The sequence below is a fragment of the Myotis yumanensis genome, unplaced genomic scaffold (genome assembly GCF_028538775.1).
Source record: "Myotis yumanensis isolate MYYU_CA2020_CCGP unplaced genomic scaffold, mMyoYum1.0.hap1 SCAF_2, whole genome shotgun sequence".
Classification (NCBI taxonomy): Eukaryota; Metazoa; Chordata; class Mammalia; order Chiroptera; family Vespertilionidae; genus Myotis; species Myotis yumanensis.
Window position 1 is genome coordinate 174,243,498 of NW_027223753.1, and position 22,143 is coordinate 174,265,640.

The window sequence follows — 22,143 nt, forward strand, 5'->3', positions numbered from 1 at the left end:
CAGGGTGGCCTCGCACACCTCCGTCCAGAGGCAGCAGCAACAGGCGCAGCCAGGTTTCGGGAGGAGGGACACCTTGGAGGGATCGCCGGCTTGGTTCCAGAGCACTGACATGGAGTATTACAATTGAGCAGGTTGTAATCTCTTAGTCGGGAGGGTTTTGCCTTTAATTTGTAAAAAATACAAAACCTGTGAAGTGCAATACAGGGAAGTGCAGTAAAATGAGGTATGCCTGTATAATAAAAGCCAAGCTGGTATTTCAGGGGTACCTCCCTGAGCCGACTGCCGAAGAGGGAGCACCTAATCTGCGTGACCTCCTGCCACTGTTGGTTCAGTGGCTGCAAAGTCCCAGGGCCAAGAAAGGTACAAATGCTGCTCTGGCAGCCGGCCCCCATTCCCGGAGCACTTGGCTGCTCTGAATGAGTCCTGAGGCAGCCGCTTATTTGAATAAAGGTGGTGTGTCACAATCAAGGTCCTTGACTTTAATACACGAATTGTGGTACTAAATGTCCTTTATGGCTTGACAGGCTGAGAGCTAGAGAGCTAGACAGCCAGCCAGCAGGCCTGCAGAGCTTAAACACAGAGCATTTATTGTTAGAAAGGGAAAATCTTACACTCAAATGGGTTTTAACATAAACACATCAAAAGGGAGAAGCCTGGCCCGCAGGTCCTTGGCTCCCTCCAGTGCAAGTCTCAGCTATGCTGCAGCCTGGCCCATACTGTCCCTTCCTCCCAACAGCAGCAGGAGCCGAAGTCCCTCCAGGTTCCCCGCCGGCTGGAGGAGACGAGGACCACAGCCTCCCAAATGCCTTCTGCGTGAGCTCCACCCATTCTCCAGGCTTCTGGAGAAGACAGGAAAATGTCCCAACGGGTCAAGCACATTTTCTCAAAAAGCTGGATGGAGGTATGTGACATTCCAGGCAAAACACAACCAACCAGTCCGGTGAACTGATGCTGCAGCAACATCATGGAAGAGACAGGAGGGCGTCTCCCTGGGCTGGTGGGCATGAGGAAGCCTCCACCTCGGACCCACTGCTTAGGAGTGTGGGTGGCAGCGGGGGGGTCAAGCCAGTCAAGGGGGTCCCCCAGTTGCCTCGGGGTCACCTCTGGTCTTCAGGGCCAGGTCCCAGAGAGGCGTCAGTCCTCAGTCACAGGCGGGGGAATGAGCTGCAGCTGGAAGTTCTCGTTCTGGAAGATGCTGTGGGAAGCAGGGCCACTCTGGGAACCACTGAATGGCCTGTAGCTCTCGCTGCCACGGCTCTGGGAGAGTTCTGTAAGGAGCGCCAGCTGCAAAGGAGCGGACACACATCAACCAAGGCTGTGGGGGCGGAGAAGATGTAGGGCGGTTGGATGTGGGTGAGGGGCGGGGCTGCACTGCGGGAAGAATATACTGGTTTGGATCCCAGTTCTGCGTCTACAAACAAGTAATGTGACTGTGCACTAGTTCACGTGATCTTTAGGACCTAAATTCCCTCCTTTACTGGGTGGACTGGGTCCATCCCGTAGACACATCAGACTGCTGCTCTCTGATAATGGAAAGCTGACGGATTCTAACCATCAGCGCCGAGTCCTCCTCCTCCAGTTGGTCCTGACCCTGAGGTTCTTTCTGCTCATCACCCTGAGGTTCTTTCTGCTCATCTCCCTGCGCTCCGTCCTGGTCAGTTCTCAGGGGAATGGCCCTGCACGAAGATCTGGCTCTGACTGCTCTCTTCTGTAACCTGGACAGCTTCAATGGGTGCCCAGCTGCCATGTCCCACTCCCCTGTGAGAAGTCTCCAGGGCAGACTCAGAGACTACCTGCTCCTCTAAGAGCCCTGCCTGCTCCTAGCTTCCCTGCGTCCAGTGACACCAGTGCAAAGCAGTTAGTGGCTCAGTTCTGGAAGACCTGCCAAGGACAGAGTGGCAGGAGGAAAGGTTAATGCCAGCCCATTGGGAAACCAGGCCGTGCTACTCAGAGGGGTCATCCTTTTGCCTCAAAGAGGCCTCTGTAAGAGTAAGGAGCCTCAGGGCCTGGCCATCGAGATGCCCTGGCTGGTCAGAGGACATATGAATTCCACTCCCAAGGTCCTGCCCCTGGAGAGGGCAGCTGTGAGGAGTGAGCCACCACAGGGTGACCCAAGCCGAAGTCTGTAGGGCAGTGGTTCTCAACCTTCTGGCCCTTTAAATACAGTTCCTCATGTTGTGACCCAACCATAAAATTATTTTTGTTGCTACTTCATAACTGTAATGTTGCTACTGTTATGAATTGTAATGTAAGTATCTGATATGCAGGATGGTATTAGGCGACCCCTGTGAAAGGGTCATTCGACCGCCAAAGGGATCGCGACCCACAGGTTGAGAACTGCTGCTGTAGGGACTTCTGACAGCCCCAGGTAATGAGTGCCCTCTAGGTGCCAGGCACTATGTGAGGTCCTTGATATGTGCATTATTTCTAAAAAACTGTTTTTAAATTTAAGTACAGTTGGTATACAATATTAATTATATTAGTCTCAGGTGTATAGTATAGTGATTTGACATTTTTATACCTTACAATGTGATCACTCCCCCACCTGCTCCCCCCTGGCAACCATCCCTTCTTTGTTTCTATGAGTCTGTTTTTTGTTTTGTTTGCTATGGGTTTTTTTTTAGATTCCACATCTAAGTGAAATCATATGGTATTTGTCTTTCTCTGTCAAACCTATTTTACTTAGCCTAATACTCTCTGGGTCCATTCACGCTGTCACAAATAGTAAGACTTCATGTTTTTATTGCCCAATATTCCATTGTGTATATTTTATTGTATATACCACTTCTTCATTATCCGTTCATGTATTGATAGACACCTAGGTTGCTTCCATATCCTGGCTATTATAAATAATGCTTTAATGAACACAAGGATGCATGTATTTGTTGAATTAGTATTGTTTTCTTCAGATCAATACCCAGAAGTGGACTTGCTGGGTCATATGGTACTTCTATTTTGCTGTTTTCCACAGCGACTGCACCAGTTTTCAGTTCCACCAACAGTGCATAAGGGTTTCCTTTCCTCCACATCCTTACAACACAACAGTTGACTTTTTGATGAAAGCCATTCTGATAGGTAGGAGGTAGTATCTCATTGTTTTGTTTTGCATTTCCCTGATGATTCGTGATGTTGAGCATCTTTTCATAAGTCTGTTGGCCATCTGTATGTTTTCTTTGGAGAAATGTCTTTTCATGTCCTGTTTATTTGAGGAGGACAGTTCGAAGTCTTCTTTAAATGTCTGGTAGATTTCACTGTGGAGCCATCTGGTCCTGTGCTTTTGTTTGTTGGGAGTTTTTATTACTACTTCAAATTCATTGCTAGCACTGGTCTGTTCAGATTCTGTGTCTTCCTGGTTTACTCTGGAAGGTTGTGTTTCTAGAAATTTATTCATTTCTTCTAGATTGTCCGGTTTGTTGACATATAATTGTTCATAGTATTCTTTAGTGACTTTGTATTTCATGGTGTCAGTTCTAACTTCTCTTTCATTTCTGATATGCTGTATTCTCTTTTTAGCTTGGTGAGTCTTGTTAGAGGCTTGCCAATTTTATTCTTTCAAAGAACCAGCTCTTAATTTCATTAATCTTTTCTATTGTTCTTCTATTTTCTATTTCATTTATTTCTACTCTGATCTTTATTATTTCCTTCCTTCTACTTACTTTGGTTGTTTTTTTTTTAAAATATATTTTTTTGATTTTTTACAGAGAGGAAGGGAGACGGATAGATAGTTAGAAACATCGATGAGAGAGAAACATCGATCAGCTGCCTCCTGCACATCTCCTACTGGGGATGTGCCCGCATCCAAGGTACATGCCCTTGACCGGAATCAAACCTGGGACCCTTGAGTCTGCAGGCCGACGCTCTATCCACTGAGCCAAACCGGTTAGGGCCTTACTTTGGGTTTTGTTTGTTCCCCTTTTTTCTAGTTTCCTTAGGTGTAGATTTAGATTGTTTATTTGGGATTTTTCCTTCATGTTGAGATAGGTCTGCATGGCTATAAACTTTCCTTTTATAACTGCTTTTCCTATAAGGTTATGTTTTCATTTGTCTTAAGGTAGTTTTTGATTTCCTCTTCGATCCATTGGTTGTTTAGAAGCATGTTGTTTAATCTCCGTGTGTGTGTGTGTGTGTGTGTGTGTGTGTATGTGTTTTCCCTGAAGTTGATTTCTAATTTCATGCCATTGTGGCCAGAAAATATGCTTTATATAATTCCAATCTTCTTGAATTTATTGAGGCTTGTTTTGTGGCCTAGTATGTGATCTATCCTGGAAAATGTTCCATGTGTACTTGAAAAAATAGTGTAACCTATTGTATTTGGATAAAGTGCTCTGTAAATGTCTATCAGGTTGAACTGGTCCAATGTGGCATTAAGGCCATTATTTCCTTTTAATTTTGTCTGGGTAGTAGTTAACTTCTGCCTTTATGTCTATTAAGAATTGCTTTACATATGTGGGTATTCCTAAGTTGGGTACATAGATATTTACAATTGTTATATCCCCATCTTATATTGAACCCCTTTAAAATTATGTAATGTCCTCCTTTGTCTCGAAGTGTATTTGGTCTGATGCCAGTATTGCTACCCCAGCTTTCGTTTGTTTCTATTTGCATGGAATCTTTTTTTCGTCCCTTCACTTTCTTTCACTCTAAAGTGAGTCTTTTGTTTGCAGCATATACTAGTACACAGATCATTTTTCTCCCCCTTTAATCCATTCAGCTACTTCTGTCTTTTGTTTGGAGCATTTACTCCATTTACATTTACAGTAATTATTGATAGGTATGTGCTCACTGCCAATTTGTTAATTTATTTTTAGTGGTTTTTGTTGTTCTTCACTGTTCTTTTCTCTTCATTTTTGGTTTATGGTTACCATGAGGTACATATGTATCTATATCTCTAGCAGTCTCTATTTCAAGCTGACAGGCATTTGAGTTCAATTGCATTCTAAAAGCAGTACATTATTTCTCCTCCCTCCACCTTTGTTTTTGACATCATGTCTTATATCTTTTTGTTTTGTGTATCCTGATTCTTTATTGTAGTTATTAATTATTCTACTATTGTCTTTCAACCTTCATATTAGCTTTTTAAAGTGGTTGATTCACTGTGATTATTGTATTTTTGCCTTTCGGATATTTTCCCCCTGTATTTTCTTATTTTTGGTTACAACCTTTTCTTTTCTGCATAAAGAAGACCCTTTAACATTTCTTGTAAGGCTAGTTTAGTAGTGGTGAACTCCTTTAGTTTTTGCATGTCTGGAAAACTCACTCCAATTCTAAACGCTAACCCTGCTGGATGTAGTATTCTAGGTTGTAGATTCCTTCCTTTGAGCACTTTAAATATGTCCTACCACTCCTGTCTGGCCTCTAAAGTTGCTTCTGAGAAATTAGCTGATAGCCTTATGGGGTTTCACTTACTTGATGTTTCATTTTTGCTGCCTTTAAGATTGTCTTTATCCTTAACTTTAGCCATTTTAATCCAATATGCCTGGGTGTGGGTCTCTTTGGTTCATCTTGTTTGGAACCCTATGTTTGGATGTCTGTTTCCTTCTCCAGATTAGGAGAGCTTTCAGACATTATTCAAATATTCTTTCTACCCCTTTCTCTTTCTTCTCCTTCTGGAATCTCTATAATGCAAATGTTAGGTTGCTTGATATTATCTCAGAGATCTCTTATACTATCTGCATTAAAATTTTTTTTTTCACTTTGCTGTTCTGATTGGGTGATTTCTATTATTCTGTCTTCCAGGTCACTAAACTGTTCTGCATTAACTAATTTGCTGTTGATTCCTTCTGATGTAGTCTTCATTTCAGTTATTTTATACTTCATTTCTGATTTTTTTTATTACATTTTCTATCTTTTTGTTGAAGTACTCTTTGAATTCCTCTATTGTACTCTCAAGGTTGTTGAGCATCCTATGACAGATTCTTTAAATTCTTTATCAGGCAAATTACTTATTTCCATTGCTTTAGGGTTTTTCTCTGGCGTTTCTTCTTGTTCCTTCATTTGGACATATTCTTCTTTGACTTTTGTGTTTGTTCCTATGAGTTGCAATGAGTAACTGTCCCTCCCAGTCTTGAAAGAGTGGTCTGGTGACTGTGTTGAACGGTTTTGGCAGCTGGTTGTAATCAGGGTGGGCATGTGCCAGACCCTATGTGTCACCTGGCCTGAATGAGTGGGTTTGAGGTGGGGCAACTGGTGTGTGCATACTTCCTTGCCCTTCTAATCTGGGTGTGGCTGCCTGATTTAGACAGGGCTGTGAGATGTGCTTACCGTGTCCTGTTGCTTTTACTGTCTATGTTCACAGCAGGGCTGTGCATGCACACCCACCTCACTCCATATGCAGCAGCCCTGTGTGTGGTACCACAAAGTTTTGCTGGTTCCACATTTTCTTTGGTGGGGTGGCTCCACATGTGCATGCAGCAGTGACCCATTATCTGTGCACTTTCTCTAAAGAGGGGAGCCCTAGAGGCAGGTACCACAATGTTTTGTTAGCTCTGCATTCTCTTCATGTGAGGAGTCCCTTGTGTGCACAGCCAAGTGGGTGCATGAAGCAGCACACTGCTGTACCTGCTTGGTCAACCTCCAGGTGGAAGGACCCCTTGTGTGTATGGTTCCTGCTGGATCCAGCTCCAGGAGGGGTGGCTGGGAACTCGCCAGAGTGCCCTGCAGGTCGGCCACAGAACCTGGATGAGCTCCTGCCCGCTATCCAGGTTCACGGGAACCAAACATTGGCCTCACTGGTTTCTCCGGTCCTGGGTTGTTCCTCAACTCCTGGAGAGCTTCCCGACCTTTTCTATGAGGTTCCCCTCCCCCCCCTCTTTTTTTTGCTTATTGCACAGAAGCTATTCAGTTGGTTCCCAGTGTTCTCCCAGGAGGAACTGCTCTAAATATAGGTGTACATTCAATGTGTTCTTGGGAGGGGGTGAGCTCAGCATCCACTATGCTGCTATCTTGGACCTGCCTCACGTGCCTGTTATTTCTTATCCTCTACAACCCTTTGGGTGTAAAAAACCCAGGGCCCTGAGAAGTTAAGTAACTTGCCCTGAGTTACCCAGCAGTGAGTGGTAGTGTGGGATTCAAACTCAGGTCCATGCAGAAGCTGAGCTGCCCATGGTCTGCCTCCCCTGGAGATAATGTCTGTCAGCTGTTTCCTATTCACATAACCTGCCAGAAACTCTGTTCTAGCTGTTTCCGGACCTCTGGTAAGGGGTTCTCTCCACTCAGGCAATCACTTTTATTAATAACTCACTATCAGTGGTTGTGGTAATTGGGGAGACATCTGAAGGCTCCTAAATTTAAAGTGCCAATTTATCTAAAATAATCCAGCTTCTGGCTCAGGACATGCATATGATCCAATTCACAATTCATAACACTGGCTCTGACTGCAAGTTACTTAGATGGCCAATGAAAGCAGGGGGTACGCTTGCTTAAGCAGTCCTGCCAGGAACTTCACTGCCACCACAAAGGTTACAGAGAGACGTCCCTTGTTCTGCTCGAGCTCCACCTTGTGACTTCCTGTCTTCTGTAAGCCCCACAGCTGCCCATCAGTCTGTGAAGTTCTCCACAAGAACTTTCTACAGTGTTGAGAACAGAACAGGCAACAGATGCTACATAGACTCCAAGGTCTTTCACAGTCAGACACTGTGGGGTAGAAAGTTAACTACTTCTGTTTCCCAGGAAAGAGATATTTTGTGTTCTACTGTTGTAATTTAGTGATCTGGAAATCGATGTGTCCAGTTTGAAGCAGCAGAACTTCCTTAGAAGGCCAGAAACCCAACTCCTGGGCAGAGCTTGGATGAGGCTGGGAAGGGACAGAGGTAATACCAGTTAAATAACCCATGAAGTCTCCTTGAACAAAAACCTCTGCCCACACCACCTCTCAAAAATGGAACATCATTCTTCCTCTGGGCTTCCATGCAACCTAGCAGGTGTTTGCCTAAGAATGGGGAGTGGGAGAAGGGAGTCCAACAGAGCACATGAGCAGTCTGTACAAGCTCAGGACAAATCGGCCCAGCTGGAATCAGGTGTGACTTTGGGACTGGAGGAGGTGATAGAGTTTGGACTCCACCTTCAGGTGATGGAGATCCAGGAAAGTGTGTTAAGTAAGGGGGGTAACATGACATTTGGGTTTGGAAAGATTACCCAGGCAGCAGCATGGAGAAGGGACAGAAGGTCTGCAGTGGCTTCTGTGAGTGGCAGTTGGGAGGGAAAGGGGAGAAATACACAGGAGATGTAGAGAAGACGTCTACAGGATCTCCCTAGTGAGTGGCTGGAATGGGAGAGATAAGCCGAGGGTACTGCCCTGCTCTCGGGCTGGATGAGAGAAGGCACCACCCAGAGAGGAGCACCAGGAAGAACAGGTTGGGAACGTTAATGAGTACACTTCTGAAGTGCTTCTGCAACACCCAGATGGGTGTTATGGCATAACTGCTAGCAGATCTCCAAATCTGTATCCCTCTTCTGTGGTTATAGGATACCCGTAGTTTTAGCCCATGGCCTTTTGTAATAAAGACCATTTCTCCACTCTGCAGTGCAGTTAGGTGTGTGATCATGTGTCTAAGTTCTGACAATGGGTGGTAAGTGGTTTATACAACTTATAGGAACTGCAGTTAAACAAAGGGCTTTTGTTCTTCCTCCTTTTCCTCCATCTTGCTGGCCAGGATGCAGATGTAATTGGTGGAGCTGGAGCAACCATCATAAGCCAGATGTTAAGGATGGTGGAGCCACAAGATAGAAGAAATCTGTAGAGAGGGTTATGGAAGGTGCCCAGGCTGCCTGCACTTACACTTCTATCTTGGTTAAGCCACTATAACATAGCAAATGCAACCAATGCTGATGTCCACCAGGGCCTGAGGCTTTGGGCAGATTTGACAGCCATTAATATAGAGAAAGGCCTCCCAGACGAAGGATTAGGAAACACAGATGCCTTTCCGTGTCCTCACAGCCCATGGTAAGTAAGGTACAGATATTTTTCCACTTCCTTTGCATCCCTTGCCAAATTCTCATGGCTCCGAGTGGCCATAATAGGGCACTTTTCAGACTAAGGAGGAGGCTGGAGCGAGGACTTGAGGACTCTGCATTTCCAAAATAGTAATTATAAATAAAGAAATAGAAATTTGAACAACCACACAAACATTACCCTGGAACTTCCTCGGTAGAGACGACAAAGCCGATCAAATGCTTGGATTTGCTGTGGATCCAGAACAGGTTCTGAGGTTGCCTGAGAAATAAAAGATAAGGTTGGTAAACATCCATGGGCAGCCTCTGAAGTTGTTCAACAGTGAAGTAGGATGTGGTGCTTCCTTCATTCCTTTGAAGAAAACACATGCTATTAGTGAGAGAGAATTTAGTGAACATTAATGGGCAGGTCCTGCTGAAGTCCCCTGGTGCCAGCGCCCAGGCTGACCTCTCTATGGAACCTTTCCCCAGTGTGGTCTCTAATTTCCCGTACAAATAAGCTTCCTTTAGGGCTTCTTGATTGCTCTTTGCCTTTACTATGCAGAGAAATGTAGCTCCATCCAACCTTGCCTTCCCACGTTCATCACTACTAGTAAGTATAGTCAGCAAAGATGGCCCTTCTTTGTGGTGGTAGTGGGAGACGCATTATACAGGAAAAATCACGTCATTTCCTTGTCTCATTATAAAGCTGGTAGCCACCGATGGGGTTGCAAGGTTGGTCTACTACTTTTTGGAAGAGGTGAACTCTAACATTTCTATAGCAGTATTGTGATTCTACTACTGGTGGTTCTGATCCAACTCATACCTAGAGGGAAGAAATGGGATCTTGTGGAAGGCAGCCATAAGCTTTGTTGAGTCAGAAGTAAATTGGAATACTAGTTCTGACATTAACTTACTGTATGACCTTAGGCAAGTCATTTCTATAAGCCTCAACTCGCTCACTTATGAGAGAGGATAACGCTTTCTTTATGAGGTCACCGAAAAACAAATTACATGAGATTACAAATTTAAAGTGCCTTTAACTTACCTGGCACCCCACAAGGGCTCAGTATATGCTAACGTTTATTACTACATTTAGAGATACCTTTAGTTAAATGTTGATTTCAGAAGTGTTTTTATGTTTATGTATAAGTCTAGTAAAAAGATGTTTTTCTTTACTATGAACGCTTTTGGTATGAGTAAAAAGTATATATATAAAAGCCCAGCAACCAGAACAGTGGAGTGACCAGAACAACCAGAATGACTGGTGGCTATGAAGTGCACTGCGGCAGCCAACTAGCCTGATCCAAGCCCAATCGGCCCCCAAAACACCGACCGGGGGCAGGGCCGGCTAGCCAACCACTGGCCCGGCCCAATGGTCCCCCATTGGGGCAGGCCGGCCAGATTGCAACTGTGCACGAATTCGTGCACTGGGCCTCTAGTTACTAAATAAAGACCTAATGTATCTGAGGGGAAGGGTTTTAATGAGAAAGGGTCTTGGTGTTGACATGAACAACACTCTATGAGAAAGTACTATCATGTCCATATTATTCCCCCAAGAAGGACTGACCTTCAAAAAAAGATGTACATATAAGAAGTTATGAACCAGCTAAGAAAAAGCTAAAGGAGTTCATCACCACTAAACTAATATTACAAGAAATGTTAAAGGGATTTCTTTAAGAAGAAAAGATAAAAAATATGAGGAAATGTAAGAACAAAAAAAATTCTCACTGACAAAGGCAAACAGTAAAAGCAGTGAATCAACCTACTATAAAGCTACTACAAAGGTTAAAGAGCAAAAGTAAGAAGATAATGTGTAATTACAACAATAAATTAAGAGTTACACACAAAATAAGTATAAGAGAATGACAAAAACAAATGTGGAGTAAAAATTGTAGGGATTTTAAAATGTGTTCAAACTTAAGTGACCATTAACTTAAAACATACTGTATAAATATAATGTGGTACATATGAAGCACATGGTAATCACAAACCAAAAATCACCAAGAGGTAAACAAGAAATAAAGAGAAAAGAATCCAACATAACCATATAAAGAGTCAACATACAAGAGAAGAGAGCAGAGAATAAGGAACAGAAAAGAACTATAAAAACAATCAGAAAACACCTAGTTGGCAATAACTATCAATAATTATTTTAAATGTAAATGAATTAAATGCTTATATCAAAAGACATAGGGTGGCTGAATGGATAAAAAAACAAGACCCTTGCTCTAGGCAGTTTGGCTCAGTGGATAGAGCATTGGCCAGTGGACTGAAGGGCCCTGGGTTCGATTCTGATCAAGGGCACATGCCCAGGTTGCAGGCTCGATCCCCAAGAGGGGGTGTGCAGGAGGCACCCTATCAATGATTCTCTCTCATTACTGATGTTTCTATCTCTCTCTCCCTTGCCTTCCCTCTCTGAAATATATATATATCCCATACATTTGCTGCCTATAAGAGACCCCCTGCAGACTGAAAGACATACAGACTGAGAGTAAAGGGATAAAAAACGTATTTCATGCAAATGGAAATTTTTAAAAAGCTGGGTAGCTATACTTATATAATACAATGTAGACTATAAAACAAAAGTTGTCACAAAGAAGGGCATTTCATAATGATAAAGGGATCAATCTAACAAGAAGATATAACTCTTGTAAACATCTATGTATACAATGTAGGAGCACCTAGATATATATCAATGGACATAAAGAGAGAGATCAACAATAATATAATAATAGTAGGGTACTTTAACACTCTGTAAAGATCAATGAGTAGATCATTCACACAGAAAATCAAAAAGGAAACAGTGTATGCCCAGCCAGTGTGGCTCAATGGTTGAGCATTGACCCATGCACCAGGAGGTCACTGGTTCGATTCCTGCTCAGAGCACATGCCTGGGTTGTGGGCTTGGTCCCCAGTAGGGGCTTGCAGGAGGCAGCTCATCAGTATTTCTATCTCTCTCTCTAAAATCAATAATAAAAACATTTAAAAAAAGGAAACAGTGGCCTTAAATGATACATTAGACCAGATAGACTTAACTGATAATTTTAGAACATCTCACCCCAAAGTAGCAGAAAATACATTCTTTTCAAGTGCACATGGAATATTTTCCAGGATATCAAATATTAGACCACAAAATAAGTATCAGTAAGTTTAAGAAGCAACTTTTCTGAACACAATGGTATGAACTAGAAACCAATTACAAGAAGAGAACTGAAAAACACACAAACATGTGGAGGTTAAATAACATGCTACTAAACAATGAATGGGTTATCAATGAGATCAAGGAAGAAATCAAAATGTACATTAAGACAAAAGAAAATGAAAACACAATTACCTCAAATTTATGAGACATGGCCAAAGCAGTTCTAAGAGGGAAAGTCAGAGCAATACAGGCCTACCTTGAAGAATAAGAAAAATTTCAAATAAAGTATCTAATCTTACACCTAAAGGAACTAGAAAAAGAACAAACCCCAAAGTGAGTAGAAGAAAGGAAATAATAAAAATCAGAGTGGAAATAAACAAAACAGAATCTAAAAATAATAATAGAAAAGATCAATGAGACCAAGAGTTGGTTCACTGAACAGACAAACAAAATAGATAAACCTTTAGCTAGAATCATCAGAAAGAAAAGAGGACCCAAATAAAATAAATGAGAGAGGAGAAATGACAACCAATACCACAGAAATACAAAGGACTATAAGAAAATACTATGAACAATTATATGCCAACAAATTGGACAACTTGGAGGAAATGGATAAATTCCTAGAAACATACAACCTTCCAAGACTAAACCAGGAAGAAACAGACAACTGCTAACAAAATTGTATTGGTTATCAAAAAACTCCCAACCAACCAAAGTCCTGGACCAGATGGCTTCACAAGCAAAATTTACCAAACTTTCAAGAATTAACACCTATCTATATCAAACTATTAAAAAAAACTGAAGAGGAGGGAAGGCTTTCAAACTCTTTTTATGAGGCCAGCATTACTCTATTACCAAAACCAGATAAAGATATTACAAAGAAAGAAAATTATAGGCCAATATCCCTGATGAACATGGATGCAAAAGTCCTCAACATAATATTAGCAAACTGAATTCAGCAATATATTAAAAAGATTATTCAGCCTGATTAAGTGGGATTTATTCCTGGGACACAGGCCCGTTCAGTATCTGCAAAACAATGTGATACACCACATAAACAAAATGAAGGATAAAAATCATATCATCATATCAATAGATGCACCAAAAAAAGCATTTGATAAAATTCAACATTCCTTTAAAATAAAAACTCAGGCCCTAACTGGTTTGGCTCAGTGGATAGAGCGTCGGCCTGCGGACTGAAGGGTCCCAGGTTCGATTCCGTTCAAGGGCATGTACTTTGGTTGCAGGCACATCCCCAGTGGGGGGTGTGCAGGAGGCAGCTGATGGATGTTTCTCTCTCATTGATATTTCTAACTCTCTATCCCTCACCCTTCCTCTCTGTAAAAAATCAATAAAAATATATTTAAACAAAACAAAACAAACAAACAAACGAAACTCAGCATTGTGCCCAGCCAGTATGGCTCAGTGGTTGAGCATCGACCTATGAACCAGGAACTCATACAACTTAACACCTAAAAAACAAATAGTACAATTAAAAAATGGTTCTTCAAAGAGGACATACAGATGGCTAATAAACATGAAAATGTACTCCACATCACTAATCATCAGAGAAATGCAAAATAAAAACCACAATGAGATATCACCTCACACCTGCCAGAATGACTCATCAATAAATCAACACACAAGTGTTGGTGAGGATGTAGAGAAAAGGAAACCCTTATACACTGCTGGTGGAAATGTACTAGTAGACTGGGGCAACCACTGTGGAAAACAGTACGGAATTTCCTCAAAAAATTAAAAATGGAATTGCATTATGACCCAGCAAGTCCACTTCTGGGAATTTATCCGAAGAAACCCAAAACACTAATTTGAAAGAATATATGCATCCCTATGTACATTGCAGCGTTATTTAAAATGCCAAGATTTGAAAGTAGCTCAAGTGTCTATCAGTGGGTGAGTAGATAAAAATGCTGTGGTACATTTACACAATGGAACACTACTTGGTTGTAAAAAAAAGAGGTAATCCTACCTTTTGTGACATCATGGATGGACCTGGAGAACATAATGCTAAGTGAAATAAACCAGTCAGAGAAAGATAAGTACTGGGTACCATATGATTTCACTAATATGTGGAATTTAATGAACAAACTGAACAAGCAAAATAGAGACAGACTCAGAGAGAGCAGGCAGACAGCTGTCAGGGGGAGGGGGAATTGGGGGGAAAAAAAGAAAAAAAGAGAGGGGAGAGAGAGAACTCATTGACACGAACAACAGTGTGGTGATTCCAGGGTGGGGGTGGAAGATGGTAAAGGGGGGATAATAGGTGATGGGGAAAAAATAAAATAAAGAAAAAAATTTAAACATGCAATACGTGACTATATATATAGTCAGGGGAACTAACCTCTTTTCCCTTAGATTGTCAAATAAAAAAAAGGACAACAGCCAACACAATAGCTCTCTGGTATGAATGAATCAAAATTATACCTATTTTCTGTCAGACTGGCAAAAGAAAAACTTGTTTTGTTGTACTGCAGAATTTTAGCAATTAGTTATATGTATACCATGAGATGAAAAAGTCGCTACTGTAGACTTGTTACTAATTGTGTTTTCTTTTTTGCTTTTATCACTAAGGAATTCAGTTGCTACATAGAACTAGCAACTGCTCAGGACTTGGTGGCAAACATTTATGTGTGCTATTATAACCCAGTTAAGTATTATTTTCCACATTAATTTATTTCATCTTATTGGCTATATTTTGGAAGCAACTGAAATCGTTGGGGAAAGTGAAGGTCGTGTTAGTTCTTAAGTAGAAAATGTTACTGTTAAAAACAGAATCACTCTTTCATCCCCACCAGGAATGCATGGTAGTCTATTCTAGGCGCAGGTGAAAGGCTCTGGCCCCTGGGAGTTTGCTCACTGAGGCAGAAAGTGCAGAAGTCTCAATGTTGGTCCAACCCACGTGTTCTGACCCAGTGCTTCTCAAACTTTAATGCGCATAAGAATCACTGAGGGATCTTGTTAAATGATTCTGGTTGGAAGATCTGAAATTCTGCGTTTCTAACAGGCTCCCAGGCAATGCTGAGATGCTGGTCCGCAGTCTGCACTTCAGCAGCAAGGTGCTAGCTAATGTGCACTGCAAGAGCAGCGAGGGTGGCTGGAGCCTTCCTGTCCTTACTGAGAAGGTAACAGGACGCTCTCAGGTTGTGGGTATCTGCCTCCTCCTGAGTCAGCAGTACCAAATCAACCAAACAATCAGCATTTCTTTTTTTCTAAGGTCCCTCGGTTAGATATGTTGCTTTCAATACTGGAGTTCACATGCATCTTAGCAGGTGCAAGAAACTTGAATAAGATAAGAATGTTCCTGCCACATGGTTCCTTTTGAATCTGACTGAATTGCAGGTCCTACACCTACTTTACTAAATAAGTAAACAGGATTGTATAAATTGAGGAAGAGCAGGCCAGGAGACTTGCCCAGTATGAATAAAAAATTTGCAACCAATTAAGCATCCTAAGTGGTCCCTCCATTTCATAAACCCGAGTCCTGGGAGAAAACCTGGAGTAACAAGCTAGTAAGTGCGCATGTACAGACACACACACACAATTTCAAACATGACACCCCACATAGGTTACAGGGGTGGCTTACCATGATCTTACTCCTCCTCTAGGTCCTTAAACTCCTTGGAGATACGAGAAGGGGTTTCCAACAACCACATCCTTTAGAAATAAAAAATGTGGCTGCTCCGCATGTGAAGTAACTGGAGGTGACCCGTCCTTTCTTACAACACAGCCATCATCCTCAGCAACCAGAGACTGAACTAAGGAGCGCCTGCTGGGCTGCCCTGGGTCCTTCTGGAAACGGAGTCACTGTAGGATGCAGAGGCTCTATTCTTGGCCATCCAGACTGTCTCTGTGTGAAAGGCAAGTCGTCTGAGGTGAAACGGGAGCACTATTTGTAGACATGCCTAGGACAAGTAGAGGCTCACTAGGCGAGCATTCTGTATTCTCCATGGTTCTATGGGCTTGAAAAGTGGGGTGGAGTGGGGTAAGAATAAGGGCTCGTGGGAAGGCAGCCGGTCCACCAACGACCCGTTTAGCTGGTTTACATCCTGCCTCTGCAGGCTCCTGTCCTGTCGCCTCCAGGCATCATGAACTGGATCCAGTTCTGTGGTTCAACAAATATTTCCAGAGTCCCTACTATATTAGGCCTGGGATACAAAGGTGAATAATTCAAGAGGAGTTTAATGTCTCTCAGATTCTGGGACATTAAAGCTCCACAGAAAGATTTCAATGTTGATAAGCAAGGCTTGAGAGGTTACTGAGGTATAATAACCACAAGTTGCATAGCTGTCTCAGGTTATTTCCACAAACCATCAAAATGCCCCTGAAATGACATTTTGGGGTCCGGAGGATGCTCTTACACATGATGAATGAGATGTGAAAGTCTCGGCTCTGGCCTCCTTCTCTGGAATGCTTTCTCGGAGTCCCTGTCCTGTCTATAGATCTGCGTGCACATGACCCATGCATGACTGTACTGCTGCACTCACCACAGTGTAATGGCCTGCTTACCTGTCTCCCCCATTAGATGTGGACACTGTGAACATCAGAACTGTACTTATTCATCCTCCTCTTCCCAGTGTTCTACACCCAGCAAATGTTGGACAGACATCTGCTAAATAACCCCACATCCTGGTCTACTCTGAACTGTTCATTTCAGGGAGAAGAGCAGCCAGCCATGTGCTCTCCTGGTCTACTGTGAAATTGCGGACATTTGCCTTCCTATTTTCAAGTATTTGGTTTATGTCTTTGTGACTTCTACATGTTGTCCTTTATCTCAATGGAAATATCTATTTTATTTAGTTGAATTCACTGTTAGGGGAAGGATGATTTCAACTATCAGAAAACATAAATACCAACCCTTTTAAGAAGGTAGGAAAATTCACCAAAACCATGAGACTTATTAAAAGCCTCTCCTGTTGTCGCCCTGAGCGCTCCCTAGTGTAGAGCCCTCCACTCAGTGTGCCTCGGGCTGCTGGAGGGGGCAGGGCCTGCTTCCCAGCGACACTGCACACCCTGGTGGGCAGAGCCTATTTGCTAGAGCGCATCTGTCTGAGCCCAAACCCTCAGTCACCAATCAGCAGCACTCACTCTAGGCAGGTTACTGTTCTCTCTCGCTAGGTGTTTTGTTTTACTTTGTAATCTGGGGATAATAATAACTGTGCCATGTGAAGTGGCTGAGGAGATTAAGAAGGTAATGCATAAACAGCAGGAGGTAGAGCCCAGGACACTGTAAGATCTCACTAAGTGCTACTAACTGGAGGGCACAGGAGGCCCTGCAGACACTGCACAGAGCCAGCTGGCCTGGGAGCCTGGTCATGTGGGCCTAGTCACCAGAGCACAGCTGACAAAACTGGCAAGCCCTGCAGTGAAAGGGGTGGGTGCAGGTTGCAGAAGAGCGAGAATGGGGAGAGTGGAGGGAAAGCCTCATGAAAATGAGAGCTCCCTGAGCACAGACCCATTGTTTGTCTTGCTCACTGGCGCTCAGTGCTGTGCGTGACACAGAGCAACTGGGAAATCTTTAATTATCTGCTGATCAAATGGATGAAGGGGTGGGAAGGTTAAACAAGCAGGTTTTTTCTTCTTACGCGTTCACTGGACCGTTCACAAACCCTCCGCAGTGCAGGAAGAACACAGGGCATGGCCCCGGCGGGTTCCACCAGGATCTGCAACAGTTAGCTGAGTGGCTCTGGCCAGGTTACTCAGCTTCTCCAAGTTTCAGTTTCTTTATCTGTAAAGCCCACTTTGCAAAATTGTTGTGAGGATTAGAGATAATGCATGGGCCTGGTGCCTATTTGACATTCAAGAAAATGGCAGTGAGTACTGCGATTGTGTTATCTATTCTCCCGAGAGAAGTGCCCAGAAGAAAGAACAATGAGCTGAGAATCAGGAAACCAAGCTCTTGTCCTTTCACTGCAATTTCCATGGCTCCTCTCAGTCTAAGTTCCAATTTACCAAAGGGCAGTGCCACCTTGGACCATATTACCATCCAGGGAAGATGTGGGCACCATGAGGTTAGGCGTTTAGAGCATGAAGTTTCAAGTAAGATGGTTCTGTTTACTAAAGCGGATCATGGCTTTTATTGCAAAATCAGAAGCAGACTAGGACCAGCAACTAGAAGGACTGTCAAGAAAACTCACGACAGCCTGAAGAGAAATGATAGATGCAGACCAAGATGCTGTGTGGAAAAACTGATTTGCCAAATCAGTGTCATGCACAAAACAAAAGTGGGAACAACAAAACTTGAGCACGATCTCAGACTGGCACATCTATAAACAGAAAGCACCCCTCCCAGTATTCCCAGGCCATCTAAGCCACCAACCTAGAACTGATTAGGAGTGATTTTTCCAACTGGAAAAGAGAAAAACACATTTAATATGATCTGCTAGCACTAATGTATTTCTTCCCATGTAATGAAATGCAGTGATAAAAGCTGAAAATTAAACTGTAGCTGCACATTCTGAGGAAGAAACAGTGAAGAGCCCTGAAAATGACCTTGGGACGCTCAGCATTAAAGTAAATCCAGTGGAAAATTAGGTCCTGATAATCTAGGAGAGCCCCGGGGAGAGGACGCTGGGTGAACACAGCACGCCAGCATTTTCAAAGCTCAGTGACTCAGACATGGTGGAAGTGAGAGCTGTAATTACATCCGCTGGAAGGAAGAAAACCAACCAGGGCTTTCAGGATCCACAGGCCTCTTACCCAGCACATCAAGCTTCCGAGTAGGAAAACAGCCATGATCTACTGCCACCCTGAAGGGTGGGATCGTAGGAACAGGGATAATAACAGTACTAGGGATTCTGGATAGGAAGCGTCTAAATCAACTGCGAGGATGAGGACAAGTCCCAGAAGACTGAGCTCTGCTTGTTCATTTCTTCTTCTTTCCAATAAAGAAGGTCCTGACATCAAAATCCCAGTGTTTCCTTTCCTAATCGTCTTCCCACGCTAGCCCAGCAGAAGGTCAAACCTCGTTTGTGAGAGACATGGGCAACCTGACAAAATTCTGCAACATGATTACTGGTCTTTTGGGCTTTCTAGGAGCCTTTCACGGGCATTTCAGGCATTTGCTGGTGGGTGGGGGTAGAGGTGAGTGAACTGAGTTTGTTGGCCTCCCCTTCAAATCTTCCTCTACATCAGTTATAGGCCTCTGTCGGACTTTCGCCACCTTCACCCACATTAGAGGTCCTTAATATTTAACGCTTTTACTTAAGGTGAAACCATGAACAGAAAACACCTTTCCTAAAATTCCCATCCACACAGTTTGCTCTCAGACACAACCTGACTTCTCATACACCCTCATTTCCCAAGGTCTCAAAACTCTCAATAGGTTACAGCTAATAATGGATTAGGTAATGAAATAATAAAATAAGCAAGTTCATTGCTAAGCTGACTGGAGAGAGGAGGGAAGCACCTAGAAGAACATCTCTTGTGCTTTCACCTAGGGAAGGAACCATAGCTCTAGAATGACCAGCTCTAAGGGAAGAGAGTGCTTGAAGTTGGAGGTGGAGATGGCAAAAGTTTGACTGGAAAATATCCATAAAAAAACAGACCTTCAATACCACAATGGAAAAGAAATAACACAGTGACTGCACAGCAGTAGGACGAAAATGCGTTTACATCTTCTAATATGTGAGAGGAGTAACTAACACCACACCACTGCAGCGGTTAACAGTCATTGAGCAAGTAATTACTGTGTGCTAGCTATTGTTGCAAGCGCTGTCCACGCATTACCTCATTTAACCATCACAAAAACACTAGGAGGTCAGTACTTTCATTACCCTTATTTTATGGTTGAGGAAACTAAGGCCCTGGGTTCTGTGATGTGACCAAGGTCACTGTGGGAAATAATAAGACATTTCCGAGAGAACCAAGATGGCGGCGTAGGGAGCGGACCTGTGTGTGCTGCTCTCTCACAGCATCATTGAAACTATCAACTATGAAGTAAACAACCGCCACTCAGAACCATGGGGAAGTTGGCCCAGTGGGAGATCTACAACTGGAGGAAAAGAAAGAAGCGCAGTGAGACTGAGTGGGAGCTACGGAGGCACCAAAACCAGAGGTACGCAGTCACACGCCACGCGGGCTGCAAATGGATTCTCGGTTTTTTACGAACCCTCGAATCCTCTGGGCTTGCTCGGGGCGGGTCTCTGAGGCCCCAGATCCCACAGGGAGAGGCGGCCACGGCCTTGCAGTGGTCGGAGAGCGAGGGAAGCTCTGATACGCGGCTGCTCGCCGGCACCGAGGGACAAGAAGTCCTGGTGTCCCGGGGAGGCGAGGGGCGCGGAGACGCCGCCATCGCTATTTCCTCCACGCTGGTGACTCCCTGTGACCCCGCCCTACCCTCAGGGCTGTGCCAGAGGCACAAGAGGGAATGACTGTGCTTTTACAAACTCTCAAATCCACTGAGCTGGTTCGGGCGGGTCTCTGAGGCCCCAGGCCCCAAGGCGAGAGACGGCACGGCCTTCCAGCGGTCAGGAAGCGAGGGAGGCTCTGGCGCTCGGCTGCTCGCCGGCACTGGGGGACGCAAAGTCCTGGTGTCCTGGATAGGCAAGGGGCCGCTGAGTCTCCGCCCCGGCGACTCCCTGTGATCCCGCCCTAAGCAATTTACATTCCCATCTGGGCTGTGCCAGACCCACAAGTAGAAGCGCCTTTTCTTCTGCAAACTTTCAAATCCACTGAGCTGGTTCAGGCGGGATCATGAAGCACCAGACCCTACAGGGAGAGGCAGCACGGCCTTGCAGCCATCAGAAAGCGAGGGAGACTCTGTTGCACAGCTGTTCGCCGGCACTGGGGGACACAAAGCCCTGGCAGAGAGTCAAGGGGCCGCGGAGACTCAGCCAGTGCTATTTGCTCCGCCATGGCGACTCCCTGAGTCTCAGCCTTAATCAATTTACATCCCCATCCAAGCTGTGCCAGGTGCACAAAAAGACCCACCTGCGCTTTTGCAGCCTATCCCAACAAATTGCAGACTTCAACTGCTCGCAGCCACGAGAGACACACTCAAGAAGCAGACCCAGGAGAACCAGGATGGCGGCATAAGGAAGAGACCTGTGCGTGCTACCTCGCACAACAACATCGAAACTACCAAATATCAGACAAACACCTATCATACAGAACCATGGGAAACTTGGCCCAGTGGAAGCTCTACAACTGGAAGGAGAGAAAGAACATTGAGACTGAGTAGGATGTGACACCAAGTACAGAGCCCAACCCAACAAACTGCAGATTTCAACTCCTCGCATAGAAAGAAGCGCATTGAGACTGAGTAGGATGTGCTGAAGCACCATGTACAGAGCCCATCCCAGCAGGCTGCAGATTTCAGCTCCTTGCATCTGGGAGGGACGCAATCGGGGGGCAGAGTCGGGTCCGGGGCCGGCCAGGGCTGGGCCTGACTCGGCCGGCACTGTGGAACTGCTGTACCAGCAAGCGCACAAACATGCCCACTGGTCCCAGTCTCTGGTGGGGCGCTGGGGGACAGCAGACAGGCAGTCTGTGCACTTGGTGGAGGGCAGGAGCGCTGGATGTGCAACCACCAGGAATGCCTGGAGATTTTGTCTAGTGGGGAGCCGCCGGCAGGGGACAGAGGGCCAAACTTCCTGTTTCCCCGGCAAGGCTGGGATGGCCCCGGTGAGGTTGAAACGGTCCAGGTGTGGTAGGGACGACCCCGGTCAGGTTGAAACAGCCCCGGTGTGGTAGGGACAACCCCGGTGAGGTTGAAACGGCCCCGTGAGGTAGGGACGACCCCAGTCAGGTCGAAACGGCCCCGGTGTGGTAGGGACGACCCCGGTGAGGTTGAAACAGCCCCCGTGAGGTAGGGACGACCCCAGTCAGGTCGAAACGGCCCCGGTGTGGTAGGGACGACCCCGGCGAGGTTGAAACAGCCCCCGTGAGGTAGGGATGACCCCAGTCAGGTCGAAACGGCCCCGGCGTGGTAGGGACAACCCCGGTCAGGTTGAAACGGCCCCCGTGAGGTAGGGACGACCCCAGTCAGGTCGAAACGGCCCCGGCGTGGTAGGGACAACCCCGGTCAGGTTGAAACGGCCCCCGTGAGGTAG

At 44.7% G+C, this 22,143-nt stretch overlaps 1 protein-coding gene across 3 annotated transcripts in view; it reads right to left on the reverse strand.

Moving 5' to 3' along the window:
* Window positions 1-564: 564 nt before the first annotated feature.
* Window positions 565-22,143, reverse strand: part of VPS8 (VPS8 subunit of CORVET complex) — a 245,328-nt gene continuing 223,749 nt past the window's right edge. For all 3 annotated transcript variants that reach the window (XM_070406658.1, XM_070406657.1, XM_070406659.1), the window contains 2 exons: window positions 9,131-9,211; window positions 565-1,284 (listed from right to left, as the gene is read on the reverse strand). In XM_070406658.1, the coding sequence (XP_070262759.1) occupies window positions 1,135-1,284; window positions 9,131-9,211 (231 nt within the window). In that variant the 3' untranslated portion in view covers window positions 565-1,134. The remainder of the gene's footprint in view (window positions 1,285-9,130; window positions 9,212-22,143) is intronic.